Raw genomic sequence first — 19,669 nt, forward strand, 5'->3', positions numbered from 1 at the left:
AAGTACATTAGTACTCAGTTATTTTGCAAGTTAAAAAAGTATACCTACTGAATATAACTGCCTATGTAGTGCACATTTCTGCTTTAAATCAGAACGTTGTTGATGGTAGGCTTCAGTTTCAGAAAAAGAGATTCTGGAACTAAAACAGCTTTGTCAGCTGATACTTGTAAGGGTACAATAGTGTCTACTTCATTAAGATTATCTGATCAAGGACCTTCTCAATGCAAAAGGAGTAATAAGAGTGAAGCCATAAACAAGAACACATAGAGACACAAACTTGGTAGACAAGGGATAAAGCAGACAACGCTGGAGACCGAAAGCCTCCAGTTACTAATTAATGGGCCATTAAGAAATTTCAGGCACAGCTTTGGAGAGGGCCACCTGGCCTTGTAACTCCTAAGAGGAGGGGACATGAAGAACATGAGGATTTGGAATATTTGAGGCAGGTCAGTGGAACTACACAAACTAATGATGGAATGTGCAGAGGAGGAGGATCGAGGAAGAGCAAAGGAGAGAAAAGACAAAAAGGGGTATAAAAGGGGCCGGTCACATGTAAACCATGGCCTGTCAACACAGTTGTCTGACTGAGCCCTGCACCTCATCACTAGAGTATGTCCTGTCTTCTTATTAAATCCTTTCTCAGCTATCTCTCTGTGTAATCTCACTCCCTATCCCATGTGTATGTGTGTGCTGTGAGGACTAAGTGCCAGCTACTGGCAAGACCAGCGTGAGTGGATACTGGGTCAGCAACTTGAGTCAGACTTGGGGTGTAGGTGCCCCCAGGCCTGTGGTGCCAGCAACAGGAGTGAATGAGGGTCTCAGCATCAGTAGTTGGAGAGGCCATAGCTTTTGGGAACATCTCTATGGGTCCTACAGACTTTGAGCCCAGAGTGCCAGCTACTGCAGGGGACTGGCGTGAATGGCTTTGGTACTAGCAATTGGAGTCAGACAGTGGGGAAGGTAAGGCACTCCTGGTCTGTGGTGTCTGTAACTGGAGTAAGTGGGAGTCCCAGTTGCCAGCCACTGGTGTGGGAATGCTGTGTCCCACAAAACAGCTAATGTGGGGGGGCAGTGTCAGTAAGGCAAGTGAGGGGCTCAGCACCAGCAGCTCGAGCGGGACCATGGGTCACAGGCCATGCGCCTGAGTGCCATGTGCTTGTGTGCTGGTTTTGGCTGGGGGCAAGTGTTTGTATCTTCCCTAAACCCCATCTACATAAGGGTGCACTAGACTAGAATGGTCACTGTCAAATAAAAGACTGGAAAGAAATGTGTGCAAGGCATACGTGGCAGAAAGTCAAGTGGCAAGCAGACCAAAGAAAAACATGAATCAGATGCTTGTTTGTTTAGACAGCATGGTGGTCACAGGAGCAGCAGGTACATTGAGTTTAACTTGATAGAAAAACCTGCATTTGACTAGCACAGGAGGATGTAGATGCAGCAGGAACTATTTACTGGATGATGGGTGTGTCCAAGTTAACAATTATCTTACCATCCCTCTTAGCCTTCCACTCCTCCAAAAACCACTTTTCACTTGTGTTTAAGTTAGACAGAAATAAAAAGGATTAGTCAAAAAGAAACATGTAACCTTGAATATAGCTGAGGAGTCTTTTGTCATTTTGACAGGGGATGAGAAAAGACACCTTTGCTGACTGACATCCTTCTTTGTACACCCTACTCCATCGAAGGGAAGTAAATCGAATTATTCCAGCTACCCTGATTGTACCTAGAATTATTAGATTAGCTGTGGGACTCTATAAATGGGCTGAATTTCATATGTGATATAAAATAAAGGAAGTAGGCAGATTTTAAGTAGATGTGCTAAGCTAATTAGTTCACAATGATTACTTAAATCCATCTCTGAGACTGTTTCATTCACTTACTAATGTTCAAGTCATACAAATCTCAGATATGCTTTCAGCCTTTCCTCGTGACTCACATTTCCTAAGCCATGCTGATGAGGCAGACAAGCCTCCAATTTAATTAAAATTTTATTCACGCTGCATTTAGTAGGTAAACATGTCCTATTAAAACCAAAAGGAATTATGTATATTATTCTGCAGAGAATAGCATGTATACATACTGAATTATGAATGTTCTGTTGATTACTACATTTATTCACTATTATTACATTTACTCTGTGGATTGTTTAAAAAAAACTTTTTAAAAACATCACTTTTCACTTTTAAAATATTTTAATAACAGTACAAATTAACTCAGTTGCAAGAAATGAGTAGTAGATTTTAGAAATAAAATGGTCTGTCTTATCAAAGCAATTGCCTAGAAATTCCTAGAGAAGTGCATGTGCCTGACCTGTAATGAAGACTTAATAATTCTATCACTTGTAGAAAATTAACAAGTTTACTAACAGTTGTATGTACGGAGACACACCAGAAAGAAAAAGCATGCTGCAAAGTTGAGAGGAGAGGCAGAAGACACGCAGAGATTCTGAAGAACTCTGCTTGTGCCTTCCAAAAACCCTGCAACTAACTCCATAAACCATTTCTTCCTTACAATGTTCTATATGAAGGAGCTCATCCTGACTCCCAGGTACTGAAACCTAAAAATGACCACAGATTTTTCTTTTAATTAAAAAAAAAAAAAAAAGCTACTGAGGAGTATTAGAAACCTTCGGTGACACTAATACTGAACAGAGAATTACCTGGAGACAACATATCCATTAATCTGTAGAAATTTCAGAATATCCTGTGCTTTTTCTCTGTCTTTGGCTTTTTCTTTGGCTGTGAGTGTATCATAAGGAACAAGAAGAGGATGGTTGCCTCCTCCTACTATGGAACACCAAGGGAATTAAAAAGCAGTTAGAGAGTTATTTGTTGACATGGTAAGTCCCGGTACGTAAAAGCAATGTCATAATAATACATAGCACGTTACAGTAAAATCTAGTCTGAAATAACAACAATGCACTTTTCTGTTTCTTTACACAAACCTAAAAAATATTCAGATAGAAACTTAAGACGTGGCTGCAAGCATAGTTCTAACATAATCAATTGCTGCAAGTGCCAGGTAAATATGTTGAACCTACTGCAAAAGCCCTTAAAGAAGAAAAAAGTGCTTAACTGTTACGAATGTGTATTATAATTACAACTTCATCTAATGAAACTGAAAATATTTCAATAAATAACAGATCATTTCATAAGAAAACCAAGATATAAACAAATATATAAACATATACAGAGTCCTGCTTTTAAACATTCTGATGACAGCAAAAAGGGTTCATGGAGTTTACCAAGATATACGCATATCTAAAAATATGACAGTGATACAGTTCTACTTTCTAGTAATAAATTAAAGACAGAAAATTATAGTACATTATTCAAATGTGGTTCAGACCACTGTCCAATCTGATCAAAAGAATGCTGCCAAAACAGAGAGGTAAACAGAATAAACTGCATTTGTATTGCTTACAAATAGCTGACGTATTGATAACTCTCTGAAGGTAGATAGTTAATTTGGCAGGAGAATAAAATTGCTATTATTAATATAAATATCCGCATAAAAAGCAACATTCTTAGGATTTCACCTTCTAAAATCACCATCATAGAGCAGAACACAACAAATTCCTATGATAATTGCTACAAAACCCCAGGAAATTGTAAGGCTAATGATCAGACTTATCTCAGAAAAACTACTACAGCAAGTCTCTAGTAATAATACTAAAAAAAGGAACAAATTCCCTCTAGAAAATATTGGAGACATATCCTTAGGTGACTTTGTAAGCCACATATTCTAAAATTTTCCATTAGTCCTGCCTGAATCCATTTAAGTACATGCAAAATGGTAACCTAGTGGGCACGTCTGATGGGGGGGGGGGGTTGTTTGGTTTGGGGTTTTTTACATAGTACAGCCTTTAACATTGGGATGATTGGGTTTTATTCTATTATCGCAAATGTGATCTAATTCCATCTTATTACAGCTGAAGACAGACATGCAAAAATACATATAAGCATAGTAAGCATACATGCCCTATCTAGAGAAGTCATTAAGACTCTAATAGATCATTCAACTATAACTAACACACGCAAAGTGTTCAGTGAAGGGGAATGACACTTGCAATTTTCAGGTGGCTAACATACTTGTGTATGTGAAAAGCCTTAAATGAAAAATAGGAGTATTCTGTATGTGAAGTCCGCATTACTGTTCTGTTCTTTACACATATATAAAAAAATATTTCAAGACTAGCATATGTATATACTGGAGGAAAAACCCCACATTCTTGAGGGGCAGGTTTTGCTGAGCTGACAAATACATCTACTTTTCACACGAAGAAACTCTCCATTAGAAGCCACTCCTTCATTCACTATAGCCACCTCTGGCCTTCTCAGTACTATGCTCCTTTGCACAACACTACAAATACTATACAGTGTTCTCATTGAAGTGCTGCTCAGAGGCAAAAATCTGCTTTCAAAGCTGCCAAATACAGTAGATCCATTTAAATATCTAGTCTTCCTGTAGACTATGATTTCCTGGACTTAGCCCATCCTGTGGCTACTTATCCTGAAGAAAGTTTTTTAAAAAAGGCTATAAAAATTAAAATAAAAGCTGTATTAAGGGCAAATATAATTAAGGGCATCGAAATTCATAGTGATTTATCACAGGCACTTCCAGGTGGAACTTTACTTTTTCATAAAACCTTAACTACTGTATCTTTCCTGGAAGCTTACAACTAATAAAAAAAAGCAAGCATACAATTAAAAAAAAAAAAAAAGGCCAAGTTTGGTGCATACAATTAGACTTGACACCTTTGGATAAGACAAAACCCTAGCTTCAGCCATTTGCAAATGACAACTTGCTGTTTCTCCAAATATTGTTTCCTCCATGTACAAATATAATGTTATCTACAGAAAAAAAAATTTAGCTTTAACATAAATAAGTAAAGAAATTATTTTAACACAGAGGAAAAACAGTAAGTTACACAATACATGACAAAATTTGTCATTTAGGTAAGCAGAGATCATGGAGCACATGCAAATTTTATGTGGAATCAAGAATCTGCTCTAGGTTTATCCACTTGTCAATTCAATACATGATATGTGCAGTTCTTAGTAAACACCCTTTTAGATCTACCTGCAATAAAAGAAGTAATTCAAATGAAATCAGAGCCCACTGGGCAATAGTCTGAAAGATTAATGCTAGAAGGAAAATTTATTAGTGTAGCTTAAATTTATTTACAAGCTTTGACTTCTCTTCCTTTGATATATTTGAACTGGTAAACTACTTCAACAGGAACTGTTACACTCAATACTATAAAAACTTTCAGGCACTAAAAATCACAAAATATTTAATTAACAATAGATACTTTGTTGTTTCTTCTTTGTCAATTTATATTTGCTGTTCTTTTTTTTTTTTTTTTTACAATTTGTTTTCTCAAATACATGACCTAAGCTAATCATAGAGAACTTAAAATACTGTAAATACCTATAGTTAATATTACCTTTTGCTTCAAGCTCCATTTTCTTTTTCTTTGCCCATATGTTATGGTAGTTTTCAGCCATCATCTCAGCCATAGCCTTAGGAAAATGGAGACCTTAGTGATATGTGTTGCAATGGTTAACCCCCAAGAAAGACAATTTTCTGGTTGATATTAAATAACAAGTTTTGTTCTCTGGGAGGTTCAGTACAATTACACTGTAATGGTTCACTGAAAATGAGTTTTTATTGAAAAATTATGATACAGAATTTGGGTAGGATGGGTATATGTATAGGAATTAGGAACCTGATGCTGAAGAGAAAACTGTTAATATGAAAAAGGGAGAACCACAAAGAGGAGTATAGTCTGGAAAGAGTACTGGGGTGTCAGACGGGGACTTGATTCTCAAAACAATGCCAGCAAAAACCCCCTGAAGGCCCTGGTAAGGGAAACAAAGAACAGTAAGCCAGAGGACGGAATCAAGATTGTTCCTGCTGGCTGCGGCAGGCTGACTATAAACCCATAGATATAGCCTGGTCGAGGCGGATACTCATTTGTGTGAGCACACTGTTAAAAGCACCAACCATTTTACTAGGGACTCCATAGACACAGCCACAGTTTTTTATTCAGCATGAAATTCTCCTCCAGTGTGCACCATAGATAAGTAAATTCTTCCTATAAAACAAACTCTTTCAGACTGGTAAACTAGAAGCTAGACACCAAACTAAGCAAAACACAGACAAGCTCTCCAGTCTCTAACTAGTAGGAACCACTATTTCAACATGAAACAACTTTTTAAACGCACCTCTCCTGTCCTCCTGATTGTATACTCTCTAGTTGTATGCAGTGGTGGAATTTTCTGTAGATTTCACTTTTCTTTCATGGACCTACAGAAACATTCTTCTCATCTTCAATAAGGGTTTTGAGTAACCAGTATTTCTGAATACCAACTTCTTTATTTGGCAGAATACTCATGAATTCAGATAACAACTTGAAACTTTTCGGCCATATCTTGTTTGTCTATAGGACAATTTGTTTCATAACTTTTCTCCAGTGGATCCATTATTACACATATCTCTCCTGTATGGTAGATGCCTTCTATGATGCACACTCTGGTCCTGCTGTTTTGATAATCCAGATTAGGACCTTGGAAGAATGTAGTGTAGTCTGGGTTTTCCTTCCTTGCAAAGCAGGGTGCTATGAGGATGGTCTCAGAGCAAGACCTAGCTACTTATGGAGCCAGGATGTGACCAGGCGACAACTTAAGACCAAAATGAGAAGTATTTCCCAGACTTACAGTTTCAGACATGGTCATGATCCCTGCTAGCACAGTATATGCACAGGATTATGTAAACATTAAATAGCACCGATTCTTATGTGCTAGTGGAAAAAAACAAACAACTTTGTTCAAAACAACTAACTTTTCCCAGCAATTTAAAACAAGATTGAAGAATCTAACCCTGAACTCCAACTTTAAATAAACATTTAAAAAAAGTTCAGAATTACATACAGTTGATTTTTAACACTCAGATCTCATTAATACCATGTTTGGATATTTCCTGAATCACAGTATCAGGACAATTAATACCTGAAATTGCATTTGAATTAAACTTGCTGAGCTTTCAAATAACAGATTTTGAAGCTGGTTTCAAAGAAGACCTCTCTTCATAATTAAGGACAAATGAATCATAAAGCCAACCAGCTCTGCTTTATAGCTGAGGACTACAAAGGAAATAAAATTAATGACAAATGTTAAAGGGTATAGCATAAAAGAGTAAACAGGGGAGTAATAAAAGTTCTAATGCCATTTCTTTTGTGGTTTGTGACAGGATAGTTACTTTTCTCTGGGTTTGGTTTACTGCATCATAATACTATGATGATGTTCACATCAGGAGTTGTTTCATGAGCATTAAACAAAGTCTGCATAGCCTTTTCACTACACTGAGTCTACACAAATGTTAAATGATGTAATTATAATGAAGCTGTTCCATCAGTTAAGGTAAGAGTGTAATGATAGAAGTAGTGTTATTCAATTATCAATTTTATTAACTCTTTGGAATGATCAGCAATCTACTGAATGTTTTAACGCAAGTATGGTTGTTAATTGGCAGCAAATTCTTATTATTGTAAAGCTAGTCAGCAATCTATAATGGTTAGAAATATAAAACTGGAAACTACAAGATAGGAATCAAGGATGGGAAATCCAGTGTGAGAATTTGATCAGAGGCACAGTATAGTATATACCGTACAGTTAGCCAATTACTACTGCTGCTTGTTTCACTGCACTATGACAGAGCTCAGTATGGGCAAACTTAACCCTGTGTTTCAGGATTTGTTTGTAGCCAGCTTTGAATGCCATGTTGCCATCACTAGACTGGTACAAACACAAATGCTAACTAATTTAAAACTATCTACATAATATTGTAACCATACTCACAGTAAATCAGTAGACTGTAAAAACTAGCACCATACTCCATGAAACACCATGAGAAAACCCCTAACTTTCTAAAGACAGAAACATCATTTGTTTACCACCTAAAAAATATTGTTCCAAATAACAGCAGTCTACTGATAGATCTGTCAAAATCCTACCCCCAACTTCTTCTTTCTCTATTCTCACAATATTTGTTCTAACAATGGTTCCTGATTCTTATTTCTTCAGTTTAGAAAAAAGAACAATGACAAAATGTTGTGGGAAGATGGTGGAGAAATGAACGATAAACAGAAAAAAGCTGATGCTGCAAGCTGCTCTAAACAGGATTCTCTTCAAAACGACAGATGTTCACAGAGAGAGCTGGGAAAAATCAATCCAGGACTAAAATAAACTTTGAAGCTTTTCAACATGAACCATGTTTTTTTAAAGCAACAGAGGATCAAAGAGCAATGATGAAAAAGATAAAAAAAACAAAACCCCACAACAAACCAAAATCAAAGCATATCAAAGAAAGTAACATAAGGCACCAAATTTGTTTAAAATAAACTAGCAGAAAAGAAAAAATTAAATTGTAAAAAAAGGTTAGGCTTATTAAGTGTTTCTGACTTACATGTAAGTCTCTGGAGAGGGTGACATTGCTCATGTCAATTGCTCGAGGAGTGTAACCATGGGCTGTATCTACAGAGATCTGAATGACAAATGTGCAAAACAGTGGAGTTATACAAGCATTTGATATGAAGAAGTTAACATTAACAAGATACTGAAAGTAATGAAAGAACTTAAGGAAAAAGTTACTTGTATATCTCTACAGAGCAAAAGGATCCTATGTAGCCCAACTGAAAATACATCAAGGGTGGTAAACTTAAGTGAGATTTAGGCAAAGGTCTACATATTTTGTTCCCCAAGACAGACAGCCATCAGACACAACTCCCCTTCATTCAAATGCAAATTTCACTTGAACTTGTTTAAGAGTTGAACTTATTGTGGATAATGCTGTACTATATCCTGTCCTATTAACTATATGTTATGATTAAATCTCTGCATTTTCTAGAGATCTTTTTTTTCTCAGCAGGTGAAATCTCAGACAATTTAGTTTAAGGTGAATTCAGGCAAAAATCGAACTTTGAATTTGGCTTTTCAACCCTATTTCTACATGTAGGAATAGAATTTACTAAATACATATCTTTTTCCTTCTGTCCCCCCTCCCCACTCAGAAAATATCATCATTTTGTCATTCTTTCTTTCTACTGCCTAAATTTGTCACAGGTTTGCTTGTTACATTGACACAAATGTTTGAAGAAGGATAAACAATGACGGAGATTCCCTGGATGGCAAGCCACTGATTCAAGAAATGTGGGTAGAAAAGGGGCATTGCTGGGCTTTCCTCTATGGATTCTGCCATAACAGATGCATGTTCCCTACAGGTACATCTTCCTTTAGAAAGAACAGTCCAGAATTTTGTTCCTATGTCCAATATTATTTTCATATGCATGTATATGAGCATGTACAAGGCCTAGAAGTTCAAAGGCCTCCTTTCAAAAGGCAGGTATTTTTAATAGAGAATAACACAAAGGACATACAAGCAGCATACAGTAAATAAATACTGATAAAGTATTGTTTTCTAAAGCAAACAATGCAAGCATTGTTACATTAACATGAAGATACTGATTAAATATACTTAAAATTTCTCAGCTGCACACAGGAAAATGCTATTTTGTGTGTGTGTGTGTGATGACAGCACAACACATTTTAAACACAGTATGAGTATCAATATGACAGTGTACTCTGAAATATAGAAATATTCTGGGCTTCAGAAACTCTTCTAGAAAAGTTATGTAATTTCATTATAGTAAGGGAAGACTAACTTAGCTACAAAAGCTGTTTTCATATGTTGATATAATTTGAATCTCAACTGTAAAGCTATTCATTCTAATGAGCTCCTTATGCTTAAAGTATATACGAACATCTCTGTCAGCATAGTCTTTGGGGCTGGCATTATAAACACCCAAAAGACAGGAAATTTGGAAGTCAAGAATTTTGGAAGGCAATTACAGTGTTCAAACTATAATGTGTAGTTTAGCCCAAGTGCTAAATCAAATCACTTGCTATACACTTTCTAGTGTCTATAGAGAGCAGAGAGGCAGGTTCAACTGCTCATTTTTCACAGGCATATCACCACTCACACATGTAAATAGAGCAGAGCTGAGTGGAAAGAAGAGGGAAAGATTTTTTCCCTCCATTTTATTTCCCCCATTGTTTGGCTCCATGTGTGTCTGTGTGAATGAGAGGGGGATTTTTCTCCCCTCCCCAGTTTAATTGCAAAGTATATGGAGCTCTAAGAGAATACTGTGCCAGTATTTCTCCATTTTATCCTTACGGCATTTTGATTTAAGAAGGCTATTCTAAAGGGAAAAAAAAAAAATTCAGAATTTTGGCTGTCTATAGATGTAAACTTTATGCTGCATTAACATTGATGTTTGTATTAATTTTCCTTAAAAAAAGAAATAAAAATAATTTTTATATGTACTTTATTTCTTAACATGCTTAAAGGCATCCATAGCCACCAAATTCCAAAAAATAGCAGACTAAAATCATATTAATACTCACTATTAATGCATAATCACCTACTGATGTAAATAATTCCCCTAAATAATGTACTTAACTTTAAATCAAGTGAACAAATACATTCCTATTTCAGTTTTGTTCAGTTTTCTTGAAAATGTTTATTAACATATTACTTTGGAAGAGGGAAAGAAAGTTCCAGCTTCAGTGAATAGAGATCCAAACCAATCTTCAGAATTGTACAATTGCTTGTGAAAAATGCTTTCACATATTTTTATGCTACGGGTTTATTTCATCACTTCTAAAATCAAAGATTGGACAGCAGATTTTGCATGACTTTTTTTAAAATAAGTTTTTAATAAAATGGCTCACTTGACTGGTTTGAGATATGCGACGCGTCCGATTATACAGTGCCATGGAATCTCCCTCCCGTGTTCTTTCAATTCGCCATCCCCATGCCAGCATAGTTTTTAGTGATTCTTTGATTGGCCATCGATAAATTTCTTTCTCCTAGAAGAATGCACACGCAATAATTGCCTTGTTTATTATGTACCTGTACAGAGCAAAAAATAACCATTGGGCTTTTGCCTGGTTATACTGAGATGCAAAGAAATGTACTGAAATCAGCCCTTATGGCCCAGGGATACTGCAAAGAAGCAAATGAATCATATAAGATATCAAAAAATTTATTTATCATTTCAGAGGTGGGCAGAAGAATTCTGGCCCTGCAGGAAGCTGATGATCATAGGGATAACCCTCTTAATGGCTTGCTCAGATATGAACTCCAAGGTGGAGCCGTGATTATCAGGAGTAATGCAGTGTTTTGTCTACTACACGAAACAAAAAACCATAATCATAGAATCATAAAAAAAGTCTATGTTGCAATGGACCTCTGGACATCATCTGGCTCAACCTTCTGTTGAGGTCAGATAAGATAATCTAGTTGGGTTATCAACGGTTATCAAGATTAGGTTATCTAGGGCTTGCCATGTCATGCCTTGAATATTTGCAGTGCAGGTGATTTCACCATTTCTCTGGACAACCTATTCCAATGTTTAAGTTGTCATGAAACTTACACCCATTGCCTCTTGTCCTGTCACTGTGCATCCCTGTGAAGAGAATACATCCATCTTCTCTATAACTAGCATTTAGTTACTGGGAAAACGAGATTATACCCCCATCAGCTTTCTCTTCTTTAAGCTGAACAAACCCGGTTCCTTCAGCCTTGCTTCATTTATCAAGTTCTCCAGCCTTCTAATCATCTTCATGGCCCTCTGCTGGAGACCAGACAAAGCCTAAACCTAAGTCTTCACTAAGCAAGTACGCATTCCTGTATGACCTTACTGTAAAAATATACTGGCAATATGAGACCTCAGTTTCACCACAAGTTCTGCCATGTAAATTCAGCCATGAGAGAAAACAGGTTGAGTGGCCTATTTATTGTACAATAAAACCCTTCTATCTCTTTTTGAGATTTTGAGGAAAGCAACAATCACACATTAGCTGACGTACTCTAAACAAATTTTTTAGAAGTGATGTAAGCACAAGGTGATATTTTCACAGTGAATGAAGCAATCTTTCAATCACCCTGGATCAAGAATGAACAAATTCCTTACCTTTTCAGATAGTAACTTATATTGTTTCATTAATGGTTGCACTTTTGCAGATTCAGAATACGTTTCACCATACGTCCATCCATTGGCAAACTGAAAATAGTAATAATGAGAGGAAAAAACGGGGAAAAGCAAAAAATTATGAAAAATTCTATTTTTATTGGTACAAAGGAACTGAACAATGCTTCTGCAGAGCTGTTCTCTTAAAATTTCCTTTCTACTATCTTCTCAACATTTTCTCAACCAACATTTATATTATCTACACATAATGAAATGAATTATGTAGCATGCCATTTTTTTGAAAATTAATGATTACACAAAGCTAACATTTCAATACATTTTTCTTTTAAATATTTATATAGAGCAGAATACTGTGTTACAGTTGAGGAACTATTTTTAATACTGGACACACAAACTGCACAAAGGAATAAAAACCCTAAAGAGGTTTTTTGGTTAAAAAATTGAAATTTCAAGTCAATAAAACTCTTAAACAATTAGCAAGTATATTTATTCAAAAGTCAACAATAAAAACAATGAAATGATGAAACACTATTTTGAAATACTCATGTGTACTTGCAGAACTTTTCCCCCAAATGCATGTCAAGAAAATATAGGTTTGTATCTTACCTATGTACCAACTTGTAGCATTATGAAAAATAATAATATTCAGAGTAAAATATTTTAAAGATTAAATGGATTCATATAAAAATTCTGATTTTGCTTTAACAGGAATACAGATTTTACCTTTTCCATTGACCATTTGTCGTGAGAGTGTTCTGCATATTTGTTAATGAAATATTCTAGCTTTTCAGGGATTGTAATGCTGAAAGTGAAGAGAAAAATAGCCATTATATCACACATGCTAAAAGGTGAATGCTTTTGTTTTGAAGAACACTTTCAAATAAATAATCAGTAGTGCATACATCCATTCAAAGCATCTTACTGTGCTCTGTTTCCTCACATACAGTTTGCTCCAAGCTCCAGTTAAATCAAGGAAAAAATCTGAGTTATTTAATGGGCACTGAATGAGAACCACAGCTGTTGTAGGAATTTTACTTCTTCGACACTCATGTGCAGGGAAAAAATCAATAATGATACTGAGCGCTCATGCTTTTTGTCACATATTTCTATTACTAACATTAATTTTCTTAAGATTAAAGATATAACTATGACCCATAGTTTCAGAAATATGGTGGTAACTTATTGCACGTGTCCATTACAAACGAAGTGTGCTAACAGTCCTTTTTGAAACACATCATCTATTTCATATATTCCTATAAATTTTATTATATGCTTGAAGCACTGTAACTTACGACAACTCAAAAGTTATATGCTCAAGGCTTTATTTTCCAACACCGCAGTGAATATTAAAAATATTAAAATCCTTATTAAAAATAGAAAAAAACACAAATAAATACACTAGCCCTTCAACAAGTGTACAAGAGTGCAGAAGTTAAAGTTTTTTAAGCAGTAAAGGAAAAGTAGCTATCCTTAACTGTCAAACAAGCACTAGAGACAGAATCCTCTTCCAAAAATAATTTATCAAACACCAGTATTTTTCTGCATCTGCATTCCTACAAATGAAAGGGAATAATTGCTTCTTGATCACTTATGAAATAGCAAAATCTTCCCTCCTAAGACAAAGAATTTTGGCAGCAAAAGTGTTACAGTGCCATCTACTGCAAAGTAAAAGAGTCTGGTTCTTAATCTTCAGTCATAGGGCGGGAAAAAGCAGAAAGGTAAAACAAAATTATGTCACAGTAACAGTTTGCAAGAGCCTAACCACACACAAAGGTCAGAAAACATTCATCCAGCATGGTCATCAGGTTTTTTTATTGTTTGGAAGCATATATTTTGAGGGGAACTCTACTAATGGTATAATACTTTGAATAGTTTCAGAAATGCAATAAATTGAGGAGTACAATAAGCTCATATTATCTGTAGCTTCATATAAATAGGTCTAGGACTAGTAAGCAATGCGACGCAGGATTTGCATGTTAAAAGAATATAGAACAGGTTGGAAGTGACACTGATAAAAGTAGTGCTTTCTTTGTCTTGAATCATCACAGAATGGTTGACTCCTATGGCAATGAGGTGACTGATGGTTTAGGTAATGTTAAGTAACATTTTCTGAGTTTTTCAAATATACTCTGGATATCTACAATTTTTCCTCTGAAATGACACCAGATAAAGTCATCTTCGATTAGTTAAATGATAGCATAATATCCTTACTAAATTTTGTTAAATCTTCATCTATCTTAAACACATCTTAGACAAATGAACTTTAATGGTCACTGATGTGATTTCTGCATTCCAGTCTAGATTACGGCTTTTACTACCATATTTCAATGTGCATATATGTACAAGCATGCTGTAACAAAGGTATCAATCTACTGAGGGCATTCTGTGTTCTGAATGTTAATACAGACAGAAAGCTCACAAAGGCAATTGAAGCAAATGTCTTACAAGTGGCATTTTTCAAGATACAGTGCATAACTACACTGCTGTAAGACTATTCTATACAAAGGAGAATGGGCACTGGCTGTAGTCAAAAATCAGGGCACAAAAAACCCATTCAGATATGTGTTTTGTCTGGCTAATGTACTTAAAAGAGCACGGTCAGGGTCTGACTACCTAGAGAGAACAAAGATCTTTCTGATCAATTCCCCCTTATTCAGAGTGAAAAGAGATTATATGAATGCATGATCTTCATCATTTGCCGTAGGTACACTGTGATTCACACACACTGGAATTGGTGTCTGGGCATATGTTAATAATGGCAGGGATGATATAGCCTAGTCTACTTTTTCTGCTCCTAAAAACATACTGGTTTGTTTGCAGCAGCCATACAAAGGTAACTGGACAGTTCTATCTTCAGGCTGAAAATGCATGAAAAATGTTCTAGGTTGACCAAGAAATTAGTTATGTAACTGGATATTTATTGCTTTATATGATTTAAAATAAATACATAAATAAAAAATAAAAATATAAAGTTAAGGTCTCCATTTTATCTAGAAGATAAGTGTTCAGAAGAGAATAAAATCTATAAGTTCACATCATACCCAACAACACTCTACCTCTCTTTTACACATTCATGATAAAAAAAACCAGTTGCAACAAAATAATTCCTTACTTTGATGTATCAACAGGTTGAGGATTAAAGTTCCCATCTGAATCCATTGAAGACTGTTTTTCCATCATATTGACATAATTTGATTCCATATAGTCTGGAGGTAAGGCCCCTGCAACTGCGCTCAAACAAGGCAAAGCCAGTTTGAACAGTTCTTGTTCATACTTCTGTGGAACACACAGGGGATAGAAAGTGAGTAGTGAATGGAAGCTATCAATATCACTACTGAAACTGATACAGCTATATGTGAAACCAAGCAGCCACAGAATGTTTTTTTTTCTGAGTGTGAAATTGAATTTTTGTTCTGAAAATAAAGGAAATTGACTGTCCAAAGCATATTATACACTATAGATAAAAGCTAGGATCAAGTCTTGCTCTTGCTGAAGTAAATGGGAAAAGTATTGACTTCACTGGGAGCAACACTATGCATTTTTCAGATGTCTGGGAAGAGAACATAGCACAGAAATATGCATAGCATTTCTAAATACCTAGATTTGAAATGAAACTCATGAAATTTTAAGCAAGTTGGTTAACAACACTGACAGAATGAACAATAAATACATACCAAGGCGTATTATTAAACTTTTGTTCAACACAGAATTGATTCAGGGGTGATGAAACAACAACTACTAAGCAAAGGACTATGCTCTTGGTTTAAGGAAGGATAGTGTGTGAGGTAGAAAAGTGCAGCTTTCAGTCACCTGCAGATGCTTGAATTTGCTTTTAGGGCTCTGAAGTGTAGTGGACCTGTACAGATACACCTCAAGATTACTTCATTAGCTATATAATTTTTTTTAATAAGCAGTCAAAATGGTATACCTACGTTAAAGCAGAAGCTATAAGAGGAACATTTAAATTTACTAAAGCCTATATTTTTCCCTTTAAAGTGGATAATACAGTGTTGATAAAAGCTGGGTAAAAATGACAGATTAAAGAAAAAAGGTTACACAGTAAGGCCTTTATAGTAGTAGATGGATATTAAAATTAATTACCTTTTGAGACAAAGCATCAAAAATACCCCAGAACAACTTTCTGGATAAATGAAGTTCTTCTTCTGAGGCAGCACCGAAGTTACCCCATCCACCTGGCAAACAATAATACTTCCAGCATCTTTCATAATGATTTGTCAGCAACTAAAACAGAACATATTTTGAAAGCAAATAAAATATAACTGTTAATGTTCTTCCATTCTGGCACTCAACCATTACACAGACACTGCCAGAAAAATTTCTAACTTTTATCAAGAAGCCATGTTGTGTATCTATTCTTTAAATCATTGGTGGATATACACACAGAATGAGCAGTTCTTTCTTTTAACTTTAGTGGCATATGCAAAAAGCACGTGACAGAGGATAATTTTCAACACCACAAGAACTCTGACAGCTCAGCTGAAGACAAGAATTCACCTCCATCTGTGTGCCACTATTCCAAACACTGCTGCTTGGTGGGTAAGATAGTAGAACCATGATTTCACCTAGTTCCCAATTGTTATTTACATGTCTGAGAGCTATTCAACAACAACTCCAAGTGTGACTCATCTCTTCTGTGAGTTGTAAAACCTGCGATCTCCTGCCCTCTATTACAATTTGCAGAGGAGCTTTATCCTCTCTTCCTCTCTTTCATTAAATACATATTTCAGGGATACTTTCTTCGTAAGTGGTTACAAGATTCCAGATTATCAGGGACTCAAATGGTGCAAGGACCTGCTACTGGGTATTTGCCAAACTAAAACATCACAAATTTTGTGCTTAATGTGTCCTCTACGTCCCTGAGTCACAGACAAGAAGAGGAAAAATTAGTTATACATCTGTCAGTAAAGGCAATCCCAAACAAAAAAATTCTGGCAATAGCGAAGTATGTAAACCTAGTCCTACTCAGGGGCAGATTTCCCTAAGGCACAGAATGATCTTTCTAAAAAAAAATTAGCTGGAATTTTAATTCAGAGTTTATTTTCACAGTTCCTCAGAGAAAAAGAGAATTGTTTCAACATCACTTTGCAAAGTATGTTGGCAAAATATTACACATGACAGTCAGTAAAGAGCTGACAGGATTCCCTTTTTTCCAGTCAGAACAAATGCCAAGGTGGAAAAAATGCAGATATTCATAACATAACTGTGCAGAAATAAAGACAGGCATTAAAAAAAAAAAAAAAAAAGTCCTGATGTGTAGAAGTAAGGATTTTGATAACCAAAAATATAACCTCAATACTGTGCAGTTCTGTTACACTTTTCATGGATCAGAAAAAAAAACAATCCATATAATGCATTTGTATATCTTCAGATTTAAATAATCTGTTATTATCTATTTATTATTTAAATTGTCAGACGATTAAAGAAAAAAGGGAAAGAAGAACATGCGTATATAATGTAAAAAGACAGAAGTTTTATCATTCGCATAGAACCACACGGGTCTCAGAAATACAGGCTCTAGTAGTCTAAGATGTATTTGAAAATGTTTTTTTCAAAATAAATTCTATTACACAATGGCCAGACTTCAGGTTTGCTTTTGGACAACATGTGAGTGCTAACATATATGTATATATTTTTAAATCTAGCCAAGAGCAAAGGCAGGTTTACTCTTAGAGAAGTCCCTGATGAAGCACTGAATATGATTTAAGAGCAAATAAAAACAAGGCAGCCCTATTCCAGAAAGTTCACACCAAATTATACAGGAAAAGCATCACAGATTTGAATTCACATGCTGCCTAAACTGAGGTAATTTTTAACCGTAGAAACCAGCAAAGGTATTCACAGTAGATAGCACTCTATTCTGATTTAGCCTTCATGATTTCCTCTTCTCTTCCCATTCAAAATTACATTTTCAGATGTGTGATTAACTTGTAGCTGTCTCTTTAGACTACTATAACCTGTTTGCTAGCACAAGCCCATAAGGAATATGCATGGTACTTTCAAATCAGAAACACATTAGTAGATATAAGTAGGAGTCCCTTGTCAAATCACTGAAAATCAGTTTACTGTCAGTGAAACCTTTGAAAAGTTCTAGTTCTATCTTCAGATAAAGAGTTCACTTTCCTCAGAAACTCCTATTACTTGTTTAGGTGTCAATGGACAAAATCATTTGCCCATGCTAACACCATGGTTCTCTTCATATCTATATTCTCCCGAAGCCTGACTTGCCAAAAGGATCTAAATATTATTTCCTTCCTGTTCAGTTCAGCAATATGGGAAAGTCACTGCAGTCATGACCCTCAGGATCAAAAAACCTGCTGTCCTAGATGAACAGATCTCAGGGAGCTGGGGTTGTTCTTTCCCCCCAGAAAAACCCGAAGGACCATAGCCACACAGGGAGTGCCAAGTTACTATTTGCTTTTTTGCAGCACATAAAATGTCATAATGCATTAGAAAGGTCCCTTTCAGGGCAGTATACTAAATTATCAACTGCTTTTCTCACACATAGGCACTAAAGAATGGCTGCTCCGGCATCTTTAGTTTGATTGAGAACTTTCTGGGGGACAACAACCAAATTATGAAGTCCTTGGCAGGGGAAAGACCATGCAGCAGGTCCTGGCTTTGAGACTAATGATTTAAATTCCTCATCTGAGGTCAGAGATCATAATCTGGCTAGTAGAAGCCTGCGGAATTCTGAGGAGTATTTTGGCAAAGAAATCAGATGTAAAATGTAGTTAATCCTGATATGTGGCTTTTAAAGCATAAAGAAACATTAAATAAGAAAAGATAAAATATCTCGTTCAAAATTGTGGTGGGAAAGCATTAAAAAGGACTGCAGAAAAGCAGCAGTAGGTAAGGTGGGAAATGATCTGAGGAATCTTTAAGAATGTGTCATTTCAGAAAGGAAAAACCACATTTTTCTTGTGCATTAGGAATCAGAATCGAAAGATATGGAGAAACCTTTGGGGGCTGAAAACAAAATGGAAGATTATTAAAAAAAAACACATGTATTGCTTAGATTTCCAAGCACAAACCACAGAAAAAGAGTCTGTTTTCCAAGAGCAGGGAAAACCAACACAGAGGGCAGAAGTAAGAGTACAATCAATTGCTATCTTCCTTTCTGCACTGGATTCTGCCCCCCACCCCCAAGGGTTTTTCTATTCTGTTTCCACATGCGCTTAAAAAAAAAAAAGGAGATAATTAAAAGAAGCAAACATTAGACACGGACTTCCTAATTCCATATGGATGGATGTAAATTAGACTGAATTCCTGTCAAAGCAGCAATTTATCTTTAAGAACTATGGTCTTAGATTATTGCAGAGTGGAGATTATGTAACAAAGAAGATAGAGAATATTCTCCACGCAAGTATTTTCTGTTGCATTTTGTTACAAAGAATGCTGTTGAATACTAAATATACTTCTACCTTGAGAGGCATCTTTGAGTGTTCATTTAATAGAGGAACATCAAATACTAATCTTCTCAGCAAATGCTGCATCATGGAAGGCCGCAACTGCCTAAAAGCAGACAAACCATTTCAAAAGGGTGTACCAGCATAGTTTCATGTAAATAATCAATAATACATTAAACCAACCTGT

At 35.7% G+C, this 19,669-nt stretch overlaps 1 protein-coding gene across 1 annotated transcript in view; it reads right to left on the bottom strand.

The window, feature by feature from the left end:
• Positions 1-19,669, bottom strand: part of RYR2 (ryanodine receptor 2) — a 341,359-nt gene that overhangs the window by 111,360 nt on the left and 210,330 nt on the right. The window contains exons 51-59 of the mRNA XM_050893208.1: positions 19,498-19,588; positions 16,157-16,297; positions 15,168-15,331; positions 12,779-12,857; positions 12,038-12,127; positions 10,794-10,931; positions 8,470-8,547; positions 5,450-5,525; positions 2,660-2,786 (exon numbers count right to left, since the gene is read on the bottom strand). Coding sequence (XP_050749165.1) covers positions 2,660-2,786; positions 5,450-5,525; positions 8,470-8,547; positions 10,794-10,931; positions 12,038-12,127; positions 12,779-12,857; positions 15,168-15,331; positions 16,157-16,297; positions 19,498-19,588 — 984 coding nt within the window. The remainder of the gene's footprint in view (positions 1-2,659; positions 2,787-5,449; positions 5,526-8,469; positions 8,548-10,793; positions 10,932-12,037; positions 12,128-12,778; positions 12,858-15,167; positions 15,332-16,156; positions 16,298-19,497; positions 19,589-19,669) is intronic.

Source organism: Gymnogyps californianus, chromosome 3 (genome assembly GCF_018139145.2).
Source record: "Gymnogyps californianus isolate 813 chromosome 3, ASM1813914v2, whole genome shotgun sequence".
NCBI lineage: Eukaryota > Metazoa > Chordata > Aves > Accipitriformes > Cathartidae > Gymnogyps > Gymnogyps californianus.